At 34.4% G+C, this 19325-nt stretch overlaps 1 protein-coding gene across 3 annotated transcripts in view; it reads left to right on the top strand.

Moving 5' to 3' along the window:
* Positions 1–19325, top strand: part of EDEM3 (ER degradation enhancing alpha-mannosidase like protein 3) — a 73278-nt gene that overhangs the window by 35010 nt on the left and 18943 nt on the right. For 2 of the 3 annotated variants that reach the window (XM_081299033.1, XM_081299035.1), the window contains 10 exons: positions 2317–2414; positions 4054–4179; positions 4645–4728; positions 6847–6930; positions 7446–7570; positions 12141–12306; positions 12525–12679; positions 13594–13750; positions 15837–16028; positions 17256–17421. In XM_081299033.1, coding sequence (XP_081155159.1) covers positions 2317–2414; positions 4054–4179; positions 4645–4728; positions 6847–6930; positions 7446–7570; positions 12141–12306; positions 12525–12679; positions 13594–13750; positions 15837–16028; positions 17256–17421 — 1353 coding nt within the window. The remainder of the gene's footprint in view (positions 1–2316; positions 2415–4053; positions 4180–4644; positions 4729–6846; positions 6931–7445; positions 7571–12140; positions 12307–12524; positions 12680–13593; positions 13751–15836; positions 16029–17255; positions 17422–19325) is intronic. The other variant, XM_081299034.1, reaches the window with a different exon arrangement.

Raw genomic sequence — 19325 nt, forward strand, 5'->3', positions numbered from 1 at the left:
GTTTATGGTCTATGTGACACCTATCCTTTGAAACTTGTTGAAGTATTCTTTTTGGCCTAGAACATAGTCAGTTTTTATAAATGTTCCACATATGCTTAAGAGAAATTGTAATTTTTCCAGTTGTCAGATTAGAACCCTATGTATGTTAGTTTGCTCAGTTACTAATAATAGTGTGTACATCCTAGTGATTTTCTGTTTGCTTGATCTATTAATCATGAAGAAAATTAGGTAAATTTCCAACAATGCTCTTTTTATAGTTTTGGATTTTGCTTTACATATTCGGTTGAGTGCATTCATTTTAAATTGCTTTCTCTTCTTAGTTAAACCTTTTAACATTATATAGTGACCCTGTCCATTTCTAATAATACTCTGTCTGAAAGTGTATTTTGTCTGGTAGTAACTACATCAGCTTTATCTTGCATAGCATTTGCCTAATAAGTCTTTTTCCATTCTTTTATGTTCAGTCTTTGCAGGTATTTATGCTATAAGTGTGTCTTTGGTAAAAATATATATCTTTAAATCTGTTTTGTCTTTGTCTCGTAATTGTTAATTTTAGTCCATTTACATATTTGATATTTTAACATATTTCAACATTCTTTATACTATGTTAATATTATTTCAGTATGTCTCTCTTCTATTTTTCATTTGAATCCTTTTGTTTTTCATTGATGCCTGCATTTGCCTCCTGAAAACATAAACTTTAGTATGTTCTCCCATCCCTTTGTTTCTTTTTTTCTTTTAGTCTTGGAGTTCTCTCTTTCTCTCTTCCTATCAACATCTGGGTTTATCTCTCTTCTTATTTAAGTAGAGTCAGGCTGGGCATGTTGGCGCAGGCCTGTAATCCGAAGCTGAGGCAGGAGTATCAGGAGTGCAAAGCCAGCCTCAGCAAAAGCAAGGCCCTAAGCAATTCAGTGAGATTCTGTCTCTAAATAAAATATAAAATAGGACTGGGGATGTCGCTCAGTGGTGAGTGACCCCGAGTTCAATCCCCATACCCCCCAAAAAACAAAAAGTAGAGTCAGCTTTCCGTATCTGTGCGTTCTGCCTTCGCAGATTCAACCAATTGTGAATTGAAAATATCTGGAAAAAAATTATATCTGTACCAAACATATAAAGTCTTATTTTTCTTGTCATCATCCTCTAAACAATATGGTATAATAACCATTTTCTTAATATTTATATCACATTAGGTATTATAAGTAATCTAAAGACAATTTAGAGTAAATGGGAGGATGGGCATAAGTTGTATGTAAATACTACACCGATTTATGTAAGGTACTTGGGCATCCTTGGATTTGGTATCTACCAGGAGTCCTGAAACCAGTCTCCTGCACATACCAAGGGATAATTGCATTTCAGCCCAAACTCTTGTGTTTAATAACTGCTGAGGGATTATGCCTAACAGTATCTTTATTGTGCTTTCATGTTTGAGTGAAGTTTTGAAAATACAGCTCTTTTGTCTTTTTCTTTTTAAACTGGGTTTGAAATGTTTATTATTCTTTCATTTAGAAGCACTTTGTTTAATACTATATACACAAAGAATTGGGAAAATTGAAATATTGTTAATTAAATACATGAAACGCTTCATGATCCAATTTTAGTATAGGTGCTGCTAAAGTAAGCACTCATTGTCTTCTTAAGCAAATTTTTTAAATATGACAGCAAGTGCTGGGGATGCAGCTTAGTGGTAGTGCACTTGCCTAGTGTGTGCAAGGCCCTGGGTTCCGTCCCTAGTACCACACGCACACACACATACACACAAAGTGATATCATTTTTATTTCAGTGCCTTTATATGTGGTCTTCTCTTTCTTTCTGAAGGAGTATGAATATCAAAGACAAGGAGAAATTTTGAAAAGAATTACTATAACTTTAGGTGTAGGTTTTCCTCTGTATCTCTCCTTTTTATATCATGTGGGCCCTTTCTTTTAAAATCTTTAATTTGCTAAAAATTGATAGTTAGTTTTTTAGGTATTTTATCCCTTTCACCTTTATTTCTTTGTAATTCCTGTTATCTAAATCACTGTTGTTTCTATTCCATCTTCCATATGTCTTTTCTAATATCTCTTGCTCTTAAATAAGCCCTTTGTAAACAATTTTACAAAGTGATTTTAAAAGAAAAAAACAACTATTATCAACAAGGGAACTATTATTTATATAGTAGGGTTAATATTTCTGTAAATGTATAATTTTTACTTTAAACAATTTCGTGTTTAGACTAATTTTTCATTATTGATATACTCGTACCCTCATTTGTACTCTATAAAGAATTTTTAAGACTTGTTTAATAAAAGATCATTTATATGTATTTTCTATAGATAGTGGAGTTGGAGCAGGGATTGATTCATATTATGAGTATCTCTTGAAAGCCTATGTCTTACTTGGAGATGACAGTTTTCTGGAAAGATTTAATACAGTAAGTTGATCAAATTTTGTATTAATTTTATAGCCAATTTCATTTAAGATTTTGATAGAAACTCAATTGCCTGAGTTGCAGTCTAAAAAATAATTTGTTTTTAAATGTTTGGTAGTTTTTTGTCAGAATTCCCTGATGATATTAGACAGAGACAGTGTAAAAGCTACATACATTTCAAAAAATTAACTTACATAATAGTTTTGTTTTTTAATCTTTTATCAGAAATTTTCTAGATTTGCCAATAAGTAATAAAATATGTAGATTTGAGTTTTACCTAATCTTTTGTGCAAGGAAGACAGTTATTGGAATAAGTCACAGTTAGCTTTTTCCTTTGGAATCCAATTTTATTTGAATCTTGAAAGTTTGGCTTAGTCCTTGATGATACCAAATAGAGCAGAATTTGGAGAAACTAATGACAGTGCATTTCAGAAGCAGGTTTATAAGGGTCAGGACTGAATCAGCACCACAGTCATAATTTTGGGGGAGTGGGGTGATTGTTGAGCTCAATTGCATTGCCTTTGTAAGTGAAGCAAACTGAAATTAATATGGCAAACTCATAGGCTATATCATTATGTTCTTTTAAGCATAATTTTTACTTTTTTTCTTTCTTTCTTCCTTTCTTTCTTTCTTTCTTTCCTTTCTTTCATCCACCCCCATCAGTTCACCCACATTACATATGTGAGACAGTAAGAGGGTAAAAGTATGAGAGTCATCCTGCTTTAAATCTTGATTGTACTGCCTGTTAGTTTTGTGACTTTGGGCAAGTTTAATAACCCTGTTGGCCTTTATTTCTCATTTATGAAAAGCAAGTATTAATACTATTTATATGGCTATTGGGAGGATTAAATAAACATACATATACATAAAGTGATTAGAAGAGTGCCTTAACACGTGGCAGGTACTCAGTAATAGTGATTAGCAAAGAGTAGACAAGCTAGCAAAGTAACAACAATAACCAAACAACCTATTATATGCCCTACTAAATTATCAATTGAATGCTTTAAAAATACTATCACATATATTCTTTGTTAGATTACAGTAAGATTTTTCTTGAGGTGAATTTGGACAGATAACCTTTTGTTGGCTCATAAACACAGCTTGTCCTCTTTAGAAAGCTGAGACATACCAAGGAGAAGACAAAAGAAAGAGAAAAAGTTGCTAAGAGCGTAAAAAGCAAAGATAGGAGACCATGAGTAGGAACAGTGATGTTATGTTAACTTCAGCACCAGTTAGCTGAGAATGCACCAAACTTCCTAGACACAGGAGAAAACTAAGTCTGTAACATAGAAGCCTGTGACTGTATTCCAAGGAGAGCTAAGAGCATCATTGGGCCGAAAAGGCGTGCTAACCACAGGCTGATCCCAAAAGGAGGTAGGGATGTTTGGATTTACTCCTCTAAAAATCTCATATTAAATACAGTCCTTAGTATTCTGCATCTGACTTAAAGGACATAAGGGAGAATATATGTTTCAGAAAAAAATTCCATCTAAAATAATTCAAGTATTTCTACAGTTAACAGATGTGAATTTATTTATGAACATAAATTCAGGCTTAATTTCTTGACTGCACTATTTAGTATATTTAGAGTAGCACGTGTCTTTCAGTCTATTTTAATGAACATATTATTATAATCTCTTAGCACTATGATGCCATAATGAGGTACATCAGCCAGCCCCCTCTTCTACTTGATGTGCATATCCACAAACCAATGCTGAATGCTCGGACGTGGATGGATGCTTTGCTTGCCTTTTTTCCAGGCTTACAGGTATGGAGAGGACATTTTCTTCTTAAATTCATTATAGTTATACGTAATGTTAGGGTTCATTTTGACATTATATAAGCATGGAATATAATTTGTTCCAATTCAGTCCCCATTACTTCCCCCCGTTTCCTTTACTCCCTTGACTTTTCTTCTACTTATTTATAGTTTTTTAAAATTATTGCATTATAGATGTGCATAAAGATAAAAATTCACTGTGGTGTAGTCATGTATGTGCAGAAGAAAGGTCAGATTCATTCCAGCATTCCTCACTTTTCTTCTCCTAGTACATTTTGTTGATATTAAAATAAAATGATTATTAATTAAGTACATTTATAATCTCTAAAATTGAATGACAAAATATAGTCCCTTTCCAAAGGTGTCTTAATATACTCATATCCATTTGTAAAATGACTATATATAAAATTAACTCATATTTTATTGGGTCATTTTGTGGTTTTTGACTTCTAGGTTTTAAAGGGGGATATTAGACCTGCTATTGAAACTCATGAAATGCTATATCAAGTTATTAAAAAACACAATTTTCTACCAGAGGTAAGCAAGTAATCTTTAGAATTCTCATTTACATATATACTGTAAATTGCTAATTTAAAAAAAAATGACATCTTCATAACATGTTTGCAACATGTTTGCTCTTTTTAATTAATTTTCCCCTGGTTAAATAGGTTTTTTGTTGTTGTTTATGTAACATTATATGTTTTCTTTTTTTTAATATTTATTTTTTAGTTTTAGGTGGATACAGTATCTTTATTTTACATTTATGTGGTGCTGCAGATTGAACCTAGTGCCTTGTGTATGCTAGGCGAGCATCTACCACTGAGCCACAACCCCCAGCCCCTGTTTTTGCTTTTCTTCATGTATCAAAGTGAGCAGCTTAATTTTTGGATAATGCCATTATTAATTTTTTTGTAAAAAAAAAAAAAAAAAAAAAAAAGAAGAAGAAATTCCAACATAGTGTTTGTCAACCTTTCTAAACCATGCCATTGCAGTATTGTCAATTTTTTTTCCTATGGTGTTAGCAATTGAATCCAGGGCCTCACACATGCTAGGCTGTCTACCACTAAGTTGTGTCCTCAGCACCCTAATAGTCTCTCATTTTAACTTTCCATGTGTACCTACCTGCTAGGGAGATCCTGTCATCTTTTATTTTCTAAGATTTGTTTGATGCCTGTTTACATTAAGTGTACTTTTGCTGGTCACACATGCTTCCTGGAAATTTGGAGAATATCTGGCCTTGCTCATACTGGCTGTGAATTACTCTTTTTTTTTTTTAATTTTAACATTATATTAATAATAAGTATTCTTACTAGATCTATATGACAAAATTTTAATAGCATGCCTTTTGGCTTTCCAGAAATGTACCTTTACAAATTTCCAAATGTGATGGCCTTGTTCTGTCCCTGATTATTTACTCTCTGTGAGAGTTCTAAGCATTCCACTAACTCAGAATGCTCCCTGATACATTTGTTTTACAGAGTATTGTTTTATTAGCCTTTAGGTCAGTAGGACATGGCAATGGAGAAAGTTCATATTCAGGAAGAATAAAATGAGGTTTCAACAAATACATCTATCACATAAATTTTTGTTTGATTCCTATAAAGATTTTGGTTTCCTCTTTTTTGAACAGGTGGCTCTGTTATTGAGAGATTTAAATTTCAAATAGAGTAAGATTTATTTTTAATCAATTCCTTTGTCCCCTTCCACAAATGATTTGAGGTTGTTAGAAAAGAAAATATATACTAAAATAATGTTAAGATACAAATATATATACTTGAAAATAGCTATGAAAGTAGATTTTAAATGTTTCTCATCACACAAAAAAAATGTTTAGGAAATGCTTGATTTAACCATTCCACAATGTATACACATATATCAAAACATCATATTGTGTACCACATATGGTTTTGTCAGTTAAAGAAATTTAAAAGGAATTATGAGGACTAGGTAAGTGATAATTAAGAGGGAATGGTCAAGCTGGGCGCAATGGTGCACATCTGTAATCCCAGCGGCTCAGGAGGCTGAAGAAGGAGGGTCATGAGTTCAAAGCAAGGCACTAAGCAACTCAGTGAGATCCTGTCTCTAAATAAAATACAAAATATGGCTGGGGGCTGGGGCTGGGGCTAGGGCTCAGTGGTAGCGTGCTTGCCTAGCACGTGCAGGGCCCTGGGTTCGATCCTCAGCACCACATAAAAATAAGTAAAAAATAAAAGTATTGTGTCCAACTACAACTAAAAAATTAAAAAAAAAAATAAGTAAATAGGGTTGGGGATGTGGCTCAGTGGTTGAATGCCCCTGAGTTCAATCCCCAGGACCAAAAATAAAAGAGGAAATGGTGGGAAAAGGAAAAAAAGAAAACGCAATTATATAAACCATCAGGATTCATGTATTAAGAGTTACTGAATTTCATCACTTTTTTACTGAGTTTTCTTGATTTCCTAAGAGCTCAAATGGCTATTTGCAGAGTAATCCATTTAATTAATAAAAAGGGTAGCCTTGGTAAAAATTAATTGTGATTTTAGCAGTGAAAAATTATGTTTTATAAATGAAAATATATGATTGATATTTTAATTACTTTTATCTGTTAATATATGCCACTTTATATTCTAGAAATGCCTGCTCATTCTTTTAATCACATTTTATGTTTTTTTTCAGGCATTTACTACAGATTTCAGGGTACATTGGGCTCAACATCCTTTAAGGCCAGAATTTGCAGAAAGTACCTATTTCTTATATAAAGTAAGATATTTTACCTTTCTTTGCTTTTTAGCCCCATTCCCTGTTGGATCTCTCACTCTTTTATAATAGAAATTGACATTTAATGTTATAATGGTTGGATATATCACCATTTATACTCTTCTAGCCCATAAAGTTATTGAAAGATATAAGATTTTATGTGTACATTTTATGCCTTTTCAACATATTTAGCCAAACAATTCTTTCAAGAGAATTTGGGTTTTCTAAAGCTGCTTTCTAAAGCATGTGTCTCTGGAAACCTTTTGGGGCATTAGAAATTTAATCTAAATGCTAAAGTTTGCAATTGAGCATATTTTCAATTGTTTAAGAAATTCTGTGAGGCGGATCCATGGTTTATTTTCAGATCTAGGTTCTGTGTAACATGCATCACAGTGCCTGATACAGTGCCTGGCACCAGGAGGTACTCAATAAATATTTGATAAATGAATGGGTAATATATAAGCTATATATATATGTGTGTGTGTGTGTGTATATATATATATTCTCCTTTTTAATAGGCTACAGGAGATCCTTACTACCTTGAAGTAGGGAAAACACTTATTGAAAATCTAAATAAGTATGCTAGAGTGCCTTGCGGATTTGCTGCCATGAAGGATGTTCGTACTGGAAGTCATGAGGACAGGTAAAACAACTGCTAACTCCCCCTTTTGTTAGGGTAACTGAAACGGCACAAAATACAAATACATGCTAGGATTCAGCTAAGTTTAATGTTTTGATAAAGTATAGTGGAGGGTGCAATTGTGTTTATTTTTAAAGCTCTTTTGAATAGACACATTTAAAATTTTTCAAAAGGTTTGTATTTTTACCATAGCATATAATAAGTGCTCAAATAAGTTTTAAATGGATGAATGAATAATTGTTGAATATCAGAACCTTGGTATTAGGAGTGTTCGAAATGTTTTCCCCCCTTTGTTAACAGTTTTTATGTTGTGTGTGATGTTAGAAACTATCAAGATAATGATGAAAGATCTGGATGATTAATAGTATTCGGTCTAACATTTCACAAAAACACATCATGGTTAATGTGTGTACTCTTACTCTGTTCCTGATTTGGAGGGGTGGGTAAGACCCTCAGTGGTAGTTGCTGTTTCACTGGATACTAGATGGGTATGGATGGCATGAAGTATTCAAGCTATAAAAAGCACACTTTGGTCAATTTGCTATTCACCAACATTCCAATTATTCTAAGATCAGTTATCCAGCTAACTGAACTTGTTTGCTTATTAGCAAATGTCCATTCCATAAATATTTACTGAGGCCTCTCTTGTGTTAGCATTATGGCAGTTTTTAAGGATTAAAGCTATGAAGAAACGTCCATTCTGTCACTGAGGACAGACAGATATACAGACTTTTATTTTTTGGATAAACAGACTGTTAAAACATTGCATAAGTGCTGTGAAATACATGAAAGGGACGCGAAGGCCAGTTGGGATGTGATAGTCACTGAGAAGTTCCTGCAGGATCCTGAGTCCTGAAGGATGAGCAAGAGTTAGAAGACAAAAGAAGTTTCAGGGAATAAAGACACGAGAAACAGAGCAGTCATCATCTACTCACAGGACTGTCCCTCAGTCCTTCACTCAGATTGTTGGTAACCCCTTTACCTGACCACAGCTGGTAAGAAATGGGTAGGTTTCTGGAAGCAGGCATACAGATAACAGCAAGAAATGAAAGCAGATACCGTGGATAGCTGGAACATTTGTTGACTGTCACCTGGACTCCGGGCAGTCTTCTGGGCATTTTCTGTATTTAACTCTGATCTTACAACTGTCCCCTGAAGCATACTTGTGTTATGATCTTCATGTTAAAGATAAAGAAACCAAGGCAAAGAAAAATTAGAGAACTTGCTCAAGATTACACAGTTAGCTAAAAATCAGAATTCTAGTCAGTGCACATTGGATTTTGACAACTACTATATTCAAAGAACAATAATTAACCACCTACTGTCAGCCAGGCACTGCACTTAGGTGTGAGGATGAAAGGATAAATTAGAACCAGTCTCTGCCCTCCCATAATTTATAGTTGGTGAATAAAGCATATATGGAAAGAAACAATTGGAACCACAGATATATGCTATAGTAGCAAAAGAGAGACAGATGGAGATATTACAGAAGAAAATATGATTTACTAGTTTGGGGGGGGGTTCCATTTTCCAAAATTTCACGTCTTTCTTTTTCCCACCAAATATTCCTTTTCTGATAGTTTCTGGACCTCTTACAACTGCCTTTGCTCTGTTCTGATTTTATTCCAGTATGTAGAATATCTCTCAAAATATCATGTCCATGGACTGGGGATGTAGCTCAGTGGTAGAGTGTTTGCCTAGTAGTTACAAGGTTCTAGGTTCAGTCCCCAACATCACAAAAATTGTCTAGAATTACCCAAACTCAAGATATGCCCAGCACAGCAGCACTATAAACATCTGAATTCAGACAGAGGATTGCTAATTTTCTCAGAGGCTGACAAGTTCACACTTCTATCTAGTGAGGGTCACTCCTTCACCAACTTACTCTTCCTCATGGGACATTTTGCCTCTCAGATACATTTCACCCCCAAAATGGTTGACAACTACTGATCTTTATTATACTTGTTATTACGCCTGCATTAGACTTTTAACAGCTTTATTGTGTTCTACTCACAGTGAGCTTGTGACTGACCCCAGCTGGTCTCAGATGCTTAACCAAAGCCTGCTGACAAATGGATGTTCTCCACCCTGCTCTTGAGCAACCAATTTCTTTTTTAGTGTAAACTTAGAACTTTATATCCATCCCAGCAAAATTTCCTTGGCTGTTTTTTTATTCTGTTTCTAGACCAAAACGATGTTGACTGTTATCTCAGTCAGTTTCAGTCTCTAAGCTAAACTTAGTTTCAGTGATCTGCATTTTGCATAAGCATACCTTAAATTTTTCTCAAACAAATTATTAGAAAGAATTTTGGGTGGGATCATGACTGGTGCCTCATGCTATGGCACTGGAGAGCTTTCAGGGACAGGCTTTTTGCATTTGGTTGCTTATTCTGCTGGCAGGATCCTTTAGCTTACTAGCATCCACGTGCTCCAAGGCCTGAATGTACGCATGCGTGCAGACACACGTGCACGCTTGGTTTTTCAAAATACCCTATTTTCCTAATCCATGATTACCAAAAAGAATTTAAAGGGCAAAAAAAAAAAAGAGTATATGAAAATCCTTTTAAAGACACTTTCTTCTTCCTGCCTAAGCTAGCATTTGTTAGCAATTTGATAGCCTTCCATATATTTTTAATGCCTACGTGTTTGCATTTGTGCATTTGTGCATCTGTTTATGTATGGTTTCTTCTCTTTTTTTGGTACCAGAGATTGAACTCAGGGGCACTTGACCACTGAGCTACATCTCCAGCCCTATTTTGTATTTTATTTAGAGACAGGGTCTTACTGAGTTGTTTAGCACCTTGCTTTTGCTAAGACTGGCTTTGAACTTGCGATCCTCCCGTCTCAGTCTCCTGAGCCACTGGGATTACAGGTGTGTGGCACCTCGCCTGGCTTGTTTATGGCTTTTAAATACAAATTAGATCATAGGATATTATATTCAACTTGCTGATTTTACCCAATTCATTAAATTTTAGTGATCTTATTCTTTTAAATATTTACAAATCATGTTTTATAATTTGTTCTCAAATTTGTCAAATGTCTTGCTTACTAGTCTACAATTCTCAAAATAACATTTGTTCATGATGGTAACTATCAGCCCTTCAGGGTTAAATTATGATAAGTGTATTACAAGTTGAAGGGAAAGTTTTTTTGTCCATTCTTATGAGAGTAACATCCAAAATGAGCAAAACAATTTTGAAACTTTACAAGTGAGTTTTTGTTCCAAAATAAGAAATCATTTATAATAAGAAAAGGAGGGCTGTAGCATTGATCTCATGTATATGCTAAGTACTGTGCTAAATAATACCTCATTTAGTCTTTATATCAGTGTTGTGAGTTTATTATTATATTCCTTTTACAGAAGAGTAAACTGAAGCAACAGTTCTCATACAATATCCCAGTGATCATAAAGCTGGTTGGTGGATGATCTTTCTGTATCCAAAGCCAATGTTCTCCACTATTGTAGTCTGATGCCTCTCCAGCTTATTTAGTAATGTTCTTTAAACTTTTCAATTTAGTAAATGTTTATTGAGTGCCTACTGTATACCAGGATATTTGTATATTTGGCCAGAGGTTTGATACTGTGCAATCTGTCTAGTAAACTATTAAGTTATTTATTACTGCCAAAACCTTGGAAGCTTTGGACCAGGAAATAAATTTGATGTTACTATAACTCCATCAATGAGCTATGCTCTTTTCCTGACACTTAATTTTATTTAAACTTTTTTTAATGTTATTAAAACATTATAACATTAAGTCATTTGTAAAGGCACATATCCTTTACCCCCTTTTTTTCCTCCTCATTCTCGTCTTGACAGATATATAAATATTTATAAAGTTAGAATTATAGTGCACGTGACTTCATGCTGTACTTTTTTCATTGACTTCTTATAAATGGTTTCCTTTACCCTTAAAGCCTTCTTATTTATCACTTAAATGGCTGCATAATAAAATTTATCAAAGTCATATCACTTCATCCGATTCTGTTAATATTTGTTGAAGATTCTTTTTTTTTTTTTTTGTATTAGGAATTGAACTCAGGGGCAGTCAACCACTGAGCTACATCCCCAGCCCCATTTTTAAAATTTTATTTAGAGACAGGGTCTCAATTGCTTAGCACCTGGCCATTGCTGAGGCTGGTTTTGAACTCACGATCCTCCTGCCTCTGCCTCCTGAGCCGCTGATATTACAGGCGTGAGCTACCACGCCTGGTTAGTTGAAAATTCTTATATGGATTTCACTAGTAAAATTCATCTGGGTCACCTTTCTGCTATTGATCCTTCATAGAAAAAATAGAGAACTTCCCCTCATTAGAGGCCTATAGAAAAACCTTATCTTCATTATTAACAAGATTTAGTGTGTCTGTGTGTGAGGCAGCTCCTCTGGTCTTTTTTTTATTTCCTTAAAATATACTTGGAGTCACAGTTATTCTGATACTGGGGAAGTGAGAGATTCTATAGATCTTTGGACATTAAAATTGGTGTAGACAAGGTCATCAACCTTGACTGTCTTTCAGTAGTTGACATTTAGATGTTTTTAATGTGTTTGTTTATTTGTGACTTTTTATTTTTAGAATGGATTCTTTCTTCTTGGCTGAAATGTTTAAATATCTGTATCTATTATTTGCTGATAAAGAAGACATTATTTTTGACATAGAAGATTACATCTTTACCACAGAAGCTCATCTGTTGCCCCTTTGGCTCTCTACTACAAATCAAAGCATCTCTAAGAAGAACACAGTGAGTTTTTCACTTAAGTATCTTATTCTTTTTTACATTTCTATGTATTTGTTTTATTTTCTAAGTAAAAGGTAATCCATGACTAGAATTTAATAAATACATGTATGCTAAGAGAAAAAGTAAATATAGTATTTTCTTATGTTTTTGTTAAATGTTTCTTTTAAATGAAATGTAAAGTAAAATCATTTTTATTTATATAAAATTCTTTTATATTGTAGACCTCAGAATATACAGAACTGGATGACAGTAATTTTGATTGGACTTGTCCAAATACTCAGATTCTCTTTCCTAATGATCCATTGTATGCGCAGAGCATTCGTGAACCCTTGAAAAATGTGGTGGATAAGAGCTGTCCAAGAGGCATCAGCAGAGTGTAATGTATAATTTTGTGTTTATTAATACAAAAATTAATTATTCCCCCCCACACACGTTTTTTATCAGTGCACTATAGTTACACTCACTGATGGGATTTGTCGTTGCACATCTGTACGTGCGCACACCACAGTTAATTCTTGGTAGATGACAGAGAGCTTAAGGAGCATATTCCATGAGCCAAGGCATTCACTTACAACAAAAATATCACTCATTGTATTATTAGTAAAGTTACACAGTGAAACTGATTTGCAGTCATGTATTATTTTGGAAATTTTCAATGAATCCTTTGTTTAATGAACTGAGTAATAGTAGTGGGCAGAATGTAACAGTTTTTAATATCTCTAGCTCATTTTTATATAGAGGATACATGCATAATAAAATATTTTTTCCTGTGTCTGTAGTTGGTGGGTAGTGAAAACCAGGGTTTTGTTGTTTTGTTTTTATTTTTAAAGGTATTACTGATTCTTGGTTTAAATTCTGTTCGATTTGATGTGTTCATTTTTTTGCAGATAGTTACATTAGGGAGGCCATTATAAAGAAGTTAAAAAAAAATTTTAAGTGAGCATTATTCACTAATACAAATATTGTTTTGTTTTAAATATTGGGAGAAAAAAACTGTGTTTTGAGAGACAGACACTACCTACTCTATGTCTTCAAAGAGTTTGAGTACTGTTGACTAATACTGCCTTATCTAGATGATATATATGCTTTTATAACTGGAAAGTATATTTGAAAGTTATACAACTTATTAATAACCTAAATTATGTGTAGAAAAATAAATGTTCTAGCTATTTCTGTTTTATTAGTTCTAAAATCAGCAAATTTGCGAATATCTAACATTTTAATTTGTTCTATGTTTTCTCTGTAATTCTAATTCATAATTTTTAAAGCCTTGCCTATAATTATTTTTAGCAGAGAGGAGAGTTTCAGGAGTGGAGCTAAACCCCCTCTGAGAGCCAGAGATTTCATGGCCACTAACCCTGAACATTTAGAAATACTGAAGAAGATGGGGGTGAGTTTGATTCACCTCAAAGATGGGAGAGTCCAGTTGGTCCAACATGCAATCCAAGTAAGACTTTGCTATACTAATTAGATACTCTCTCTTCTCTGCCCTTTTTGGTCTCCTTAGGTTTAATAAGATAATGGCACCTGCCCTTTTTTTTTTTTTTTTCGAATACATGGTTTAGAGAATCAGGATTTTAGAATTTAGAAGTATCTTGGAAAGTAATCTAATTCTAACCCCTTTGTAGTATAATAACAATTAAATCAGATTGGATATTTTGCTTATATTAATAGAGTCAAATGCGGGACCCAGAGCCAGGTGTGGTGCTGTACATCTATAATCCCAGTGATTTGGAGGCTGAGGCAGGAGGAGTACAAGTTTGAGGCCAGCCTCGGCAATTTAGTGAGACCTCTCAAAATAAAAAATAAAATGGGCCGGGGATGTGGCTTAGTGGTTAAGTGCCCCTCGGTTCAATCCCCAGTAAACCCCCACCCTCCCAAACAAATACAGGACCCATATCTAATTTTCTGTTTCTTGGTCCATCTTTTCATTATTACTTTAATTTCAAGCATAATTTTAGAAGTTAGTAATTACTTTTAATATTTATATCTCAGTGATTCACATTATCTTACTTTCCAAAAAATTACCGAATCTAAGTATTTTATTCATTGTAGAAATCAAAATTTGTATGTATTTGTGACTAGGAAAGTAACATGTATTTTAAGGAAAATTGTATTGATTTTTACTTTAAAAGTTTTCATAACATGAGACCTTTACATTATTTACCTTATTAAGCACATAGATTCTGAGAAAAATTTAGTTTGCTGAATGATTTTAAATTGGAATCATATTCAGTTTTATCTTCATCTCAAATTCGAATGTCCCATGACCTCACATTTCCCTCAGAGTTTTATTTCATCTCTATTCTTTATTAAAGAGGATGTTTTCACTTAGGCTCCAGTGATGAAATAGCCACCAAGTGGCTCTTAATCCTTAATGTGCTTTAACTTTTCTCTAATTATTGATTGGTCCCTTCTTAAAACATTTTCCTTTCTGGTATCCAGGATATTCTGGCAACACAGGTTTTTTGTTTGTTTGTTTGTTTGTTTTGTTCACTGCTTTGCAGATTCCTTTGTATTCCTTTCTTGGCATACTCCCTCAACATAGGTGCTACCTAAGACTCTAGGTGACATTCTTTTCTTTCTGTCCTTTTCTTCAGCAGCCTCCCTGTTTCTACAGGTCAGCTGTGATCTTTGTACTTCTTAGATGTAGTGTGAAAACCTACTACCTACAGTCCTAAACCCAGCCTTAATCTACCTGTTATACATTTCTGCATCTCAGTCTCAACCTGTCCAAACTTGAATCATCTCCTCCTCCTTTGCTCTCTTCCTACTTCCACTTCAGCCTCATCTTTTATTTTTTTGTTCTCTATATTAGTAAACCCTAACAGAAAATTAGGAAAATTGAGAATAGGCTTAAATTCTGCCCTCAACCCTCCAACTTTCATCAAGTCTTGGTTTTTCTTGTAAAGTGTCAAGAATCCACCATCTTTTTTCTACAGTGTTTTCCAACTTTTCCTTGGTTAAGATTCAATTCAAATGTTATTCTGATCTTTCTCAAATATACAAGCAAAATCAGTTATTGCCTATGATCTATTCCACTTTTTCACTTAAGAGACTTTATCATAGTTAATTTTACATGTCTTTCTCCTTTAGAAGCATACTTAGGGGGCTGTCTCCCCTGTGCCTAGGGAAGTGCTGTGATAGAATAGGTGCCTGATTTGTGTGTTCTGAATCAAATTGAATCTGCCTATTAGTTCATGATTTCAAGGAGGGAGGATATTGGTCAGATATGAGGTTTATCTCTTGGCGGGAGGGGGGCAGTGGGGAAAATAAGCAAACCTGGAAGTAATATTTATTTTGGGGACAAGTAAATAAGGCCCATAAGGCTAGGGCTATAGCTCAATGGTGGAGCACATACTTTGCATGTATGAGCCCCTAGGTTCAATCCCAAGTACCACCAATTTAGCAGTGATCTAAAACTAAAAGGAGAAATTATGAGCAGGAGACTATAGTGCAGTACACTTAGGAAATCAAAGACATGGTGGAAGTTTCCAGAAAGGAAGGATGAAACAAATCTGTTTGTTCCATAGGCTGCTAGTTCAATCGATGCTGAAGATGGATTGAGGTTCATGCAGGAGATGATTGAATTGTCAAGTCAGCAGCAAAAAGAGCAGCAACTGCCTCCACGAGCTGTGCAAATTGTCTCTCACCCATTTTTTGGCAGGGTAGTGTTGACTGCCGGACCAGCTCAGTTTGGGCTGGATCTGTCTAAACATAAGGAGGTATGTCCACTTGAAATAGGCTTGTCAAAACTGAATTTAAAATATTTAGTATTGTCTAATTTCTTTGTCTCTAACTTAGTGGTTTTAATTTATTTTTAAAAACCTTTAGGGTTTTGATCTCCAGCACCCCCTCCCATATTTAAAATATAAAATAAATAAAAACCTAGGAGCTAGGGCTATAGCTCAGTGGTAGAGCACATGATTAGTGTGTATGAGCCCCTAGATTCAATCCCGAGTACCATCAAAAAAAAACTAGTCTCCCAGATTTAATAAAATTAAAGTATATCTTGTATGTAATGTGCATATACAATTTTATTTAAAATATTTTTTAGAGATGAATAGAGGGAAGAGAACAGGGTATGGGGAGAGGGAAGAGGAAGGAGAGATACCTGGGTCTGAATTAGAACAAGATGTATTCTATGCTTGTATAATTATGTCAAAATGGATTCTACTATCATGTGTAACTAAAAAGAACCCATATATATATATATATAAATAAAATCTTGGGGGGAGTTGGCATATAGTTCAGCTGTAGAACATATATTTCATGTGTGTGAGTCCCTAGGTTTAATCCCCAGCACTTAAAAACTACAAAGTAAAATAAAATATTGCTCAGATTCTATGATCTGACTTAGTACCTTAATTTATATAAAAAATGATTTTCAGGGGCTGGGTTTGTAGCTCAGTGGTAGAGCACTTGCCTAGCATGTATGAGGTGCTGGGTTCAATCCTTAGCACCACATAAAAATAAATAAAATAAAGGTAGTATGTCCATCTGCAACTAAAAATATCTTTTTTAAAAAAAAAATATTTTCAGACCTTTTAACAACTAGTAGAACCTTTATTTGAACAAAAATATAACTTAGGAGCTTAATATAGAAAATAGCTAAAACTATTGTATCTTTGAGCAAATTATGTTAACCTTGGCCTGAGTTGCCCCATAACAAGATGGATATATGTGCTTTGTTTCCTTCAGTCATCCTACAGATCAGGTTTAGTAATTTCTGAAAAATGTTTTACAAAATACAAAAGCACAATACAAATACAAAGCACAATGGAGTACTGTTACAAAATGTTAACAAAAATTTTGCTAAATTATATTAGATATGTTATCATTAGAAAAGAAATGAGTTCTAATTTCATTAAAGCTATAGACTTTATCGAGGTTTAATGACTAGATTGTAATATGAGAAGATAGAAGATTTGAGTTACTTTTATTTCTGACAGACTCGAGGATTTGTGGCAAGCAGTAAACCATACAATGGCTGTTCAGAGCTTACTAACCCCGAGGCAGTGATGGGAAAAATCGCACTGATACAAAGAGGACAGTGCATGTTTGCAGAAAAGGCTCGCAACATCCAGAACGCTGGAGCCATCGGTGGCATTGTCATTGGTAAGTAAGCCTCTGTGCCATTGTGTCGACCAGGGAGAGAGAAGCTTTAGAATTCTTCCTTTTGTTTTCTAAAGTTTTATTATAGAGTTGTCATATTATTTTTATTTTGAGAACATAAATGACAGATAATTCAATGACTTAATAATTTCTCTATTATAATATCTTTTTTTTTTTAAAGCCTAGTTACCTGTTTCTGTATGTTAATATCAGTGAAAATATTTGGGGTAAAGAGTGAGGGTGGTGGAGGAGTAGTAACAATGCTCAATACTGTGGAAAAGAAAATGTACCCATGAGACTCCTTAAGGCAAGAATTATACTCTGCCAGCTCCAGTGGGGAGCCCCTGACAACTTCTGTTCTTTCTCATAGAAGCAGGCTTTGGAGCCAGAGACATGTGAACATAGTTCCAGGCTCTGCCACAAAATCACAGAGTAACATTGGCCCAGATACAGTTTTTTTTTTTTAACCTTTTGTTGTTATGTAGAATATTTTTTGAGCTCCAATAAAAAATGGTAAGAAATACCTTTTAGGTTGTTTCAAGGTTTAAAGATAACATGTAAAATTTCTAGGCATAACAGAGGGTATCAATATTAGTACTAGTTATCAGCAAATTTTTATCCACTTATATATTTTTCTACTGAAATTATAAATTACCAGCTTTAAATCACTTTATATATTTCAACCAGTAGGTTTTGTATTTTTGCCCTTCATAGAAAATCACTTATATTTCGGCAAGCAGCCTATGACTGCTGTCAAGGGAAACATAATTTTTCTGTTTAAAGCAAATAGAAGCCAGGTACAGTGGTGCATGCCTATAATAACGTAAGCGGCTCGGGAGGCTGAGGCAAGAGGGTTTCAAGTTCAAAGCTAGCCTCAGCAACTTAGTGAAATCCTGTTTCAAAATAAAAAATATAGGCTGGGAATATGGCTTAGTGGTGAAGCACTCCTGGGTTTAACCCCCGGTACAAAAAAACAAAACAAAACAGGAGTTTACATTTCAAAAGAAGTAGAAGAGCTGGGATCTTACTATAATCGTGAGTTCTTCTGTAGAGTTTTTCTCACAGGGAAAATCCATTTTGGATCTTCTCCCACCCCGCAGTTAGGATAGATTTCTGAATTCAGGGTAAGCAAAAAGACATTTAAAGGTCTGGGGGTTTAGCATAGTAGAAAGCCCAGGGTTTGATCCTAGTACCATGGGAGGAAAAAAAGACATTTAAAATTAGGATTTATCTCAGTGAAAATTTATTTTCATTTCTTTTGTTTATTCCATATGGGTTCTTCAATATTGATTTATTAGTTAAATAAATATTAAGAGAACTTCTATTTAATAAATCAGCAATTGGCAAACTATGGATTGTGGTAGTCTGCTTAATGTTACCATGAATAAAATATCCAACAGGACCACCTTAGAGGAGGAATAGTTTATTATGGGCTCATGGTTTTAAAGATTCAGTCCATGGTTAGCTGACTCCCGTCTCTTTGGTCCCAAGGTGAGGCAGAACACCATGGCGAAAGGACAGGCAGTAGAGGAAAGCTGCTCACCTCATGGTATCCAGAAAGCAGGAGAAAGTGGCAGGAACCCTGGACACAATACATAATAAACTCCAAAGGCACCCCCCCCAGTGACCTAACTATACCTCCAGCCATGCCCCACCAGCTTACAATTACCACCCAATTAGTCCATTTAAATTGTTAATTTGTCAAATGGATTAATCCATTGATTAGATGACAACCCTCATAATCTAATTATTTCAACTCTTGCATTAACTTATGTGCTTTGCTGGGTCATTTCATATCCAAACCATACAATAGACTATAGGCCAAGTCCAGCGCACTGCCTGTTTCTGTAAAAAGTTAGATTGGAACATGGCCACTCTGATTTGTTTCTATATTGTCTTATGGCTTT

Source organism: Spermophilus citellus, assembly GCF_964194105.1.
Source record: "Spermophilus citellus genome assembly, chromosome: 6".
NCBI classification, from domain to species: Eukaryota; Metazoa; Chordata; class Mammalia; order Rodentia; family Sciuridae; genus Spermophilus; species Spermophilus citellus.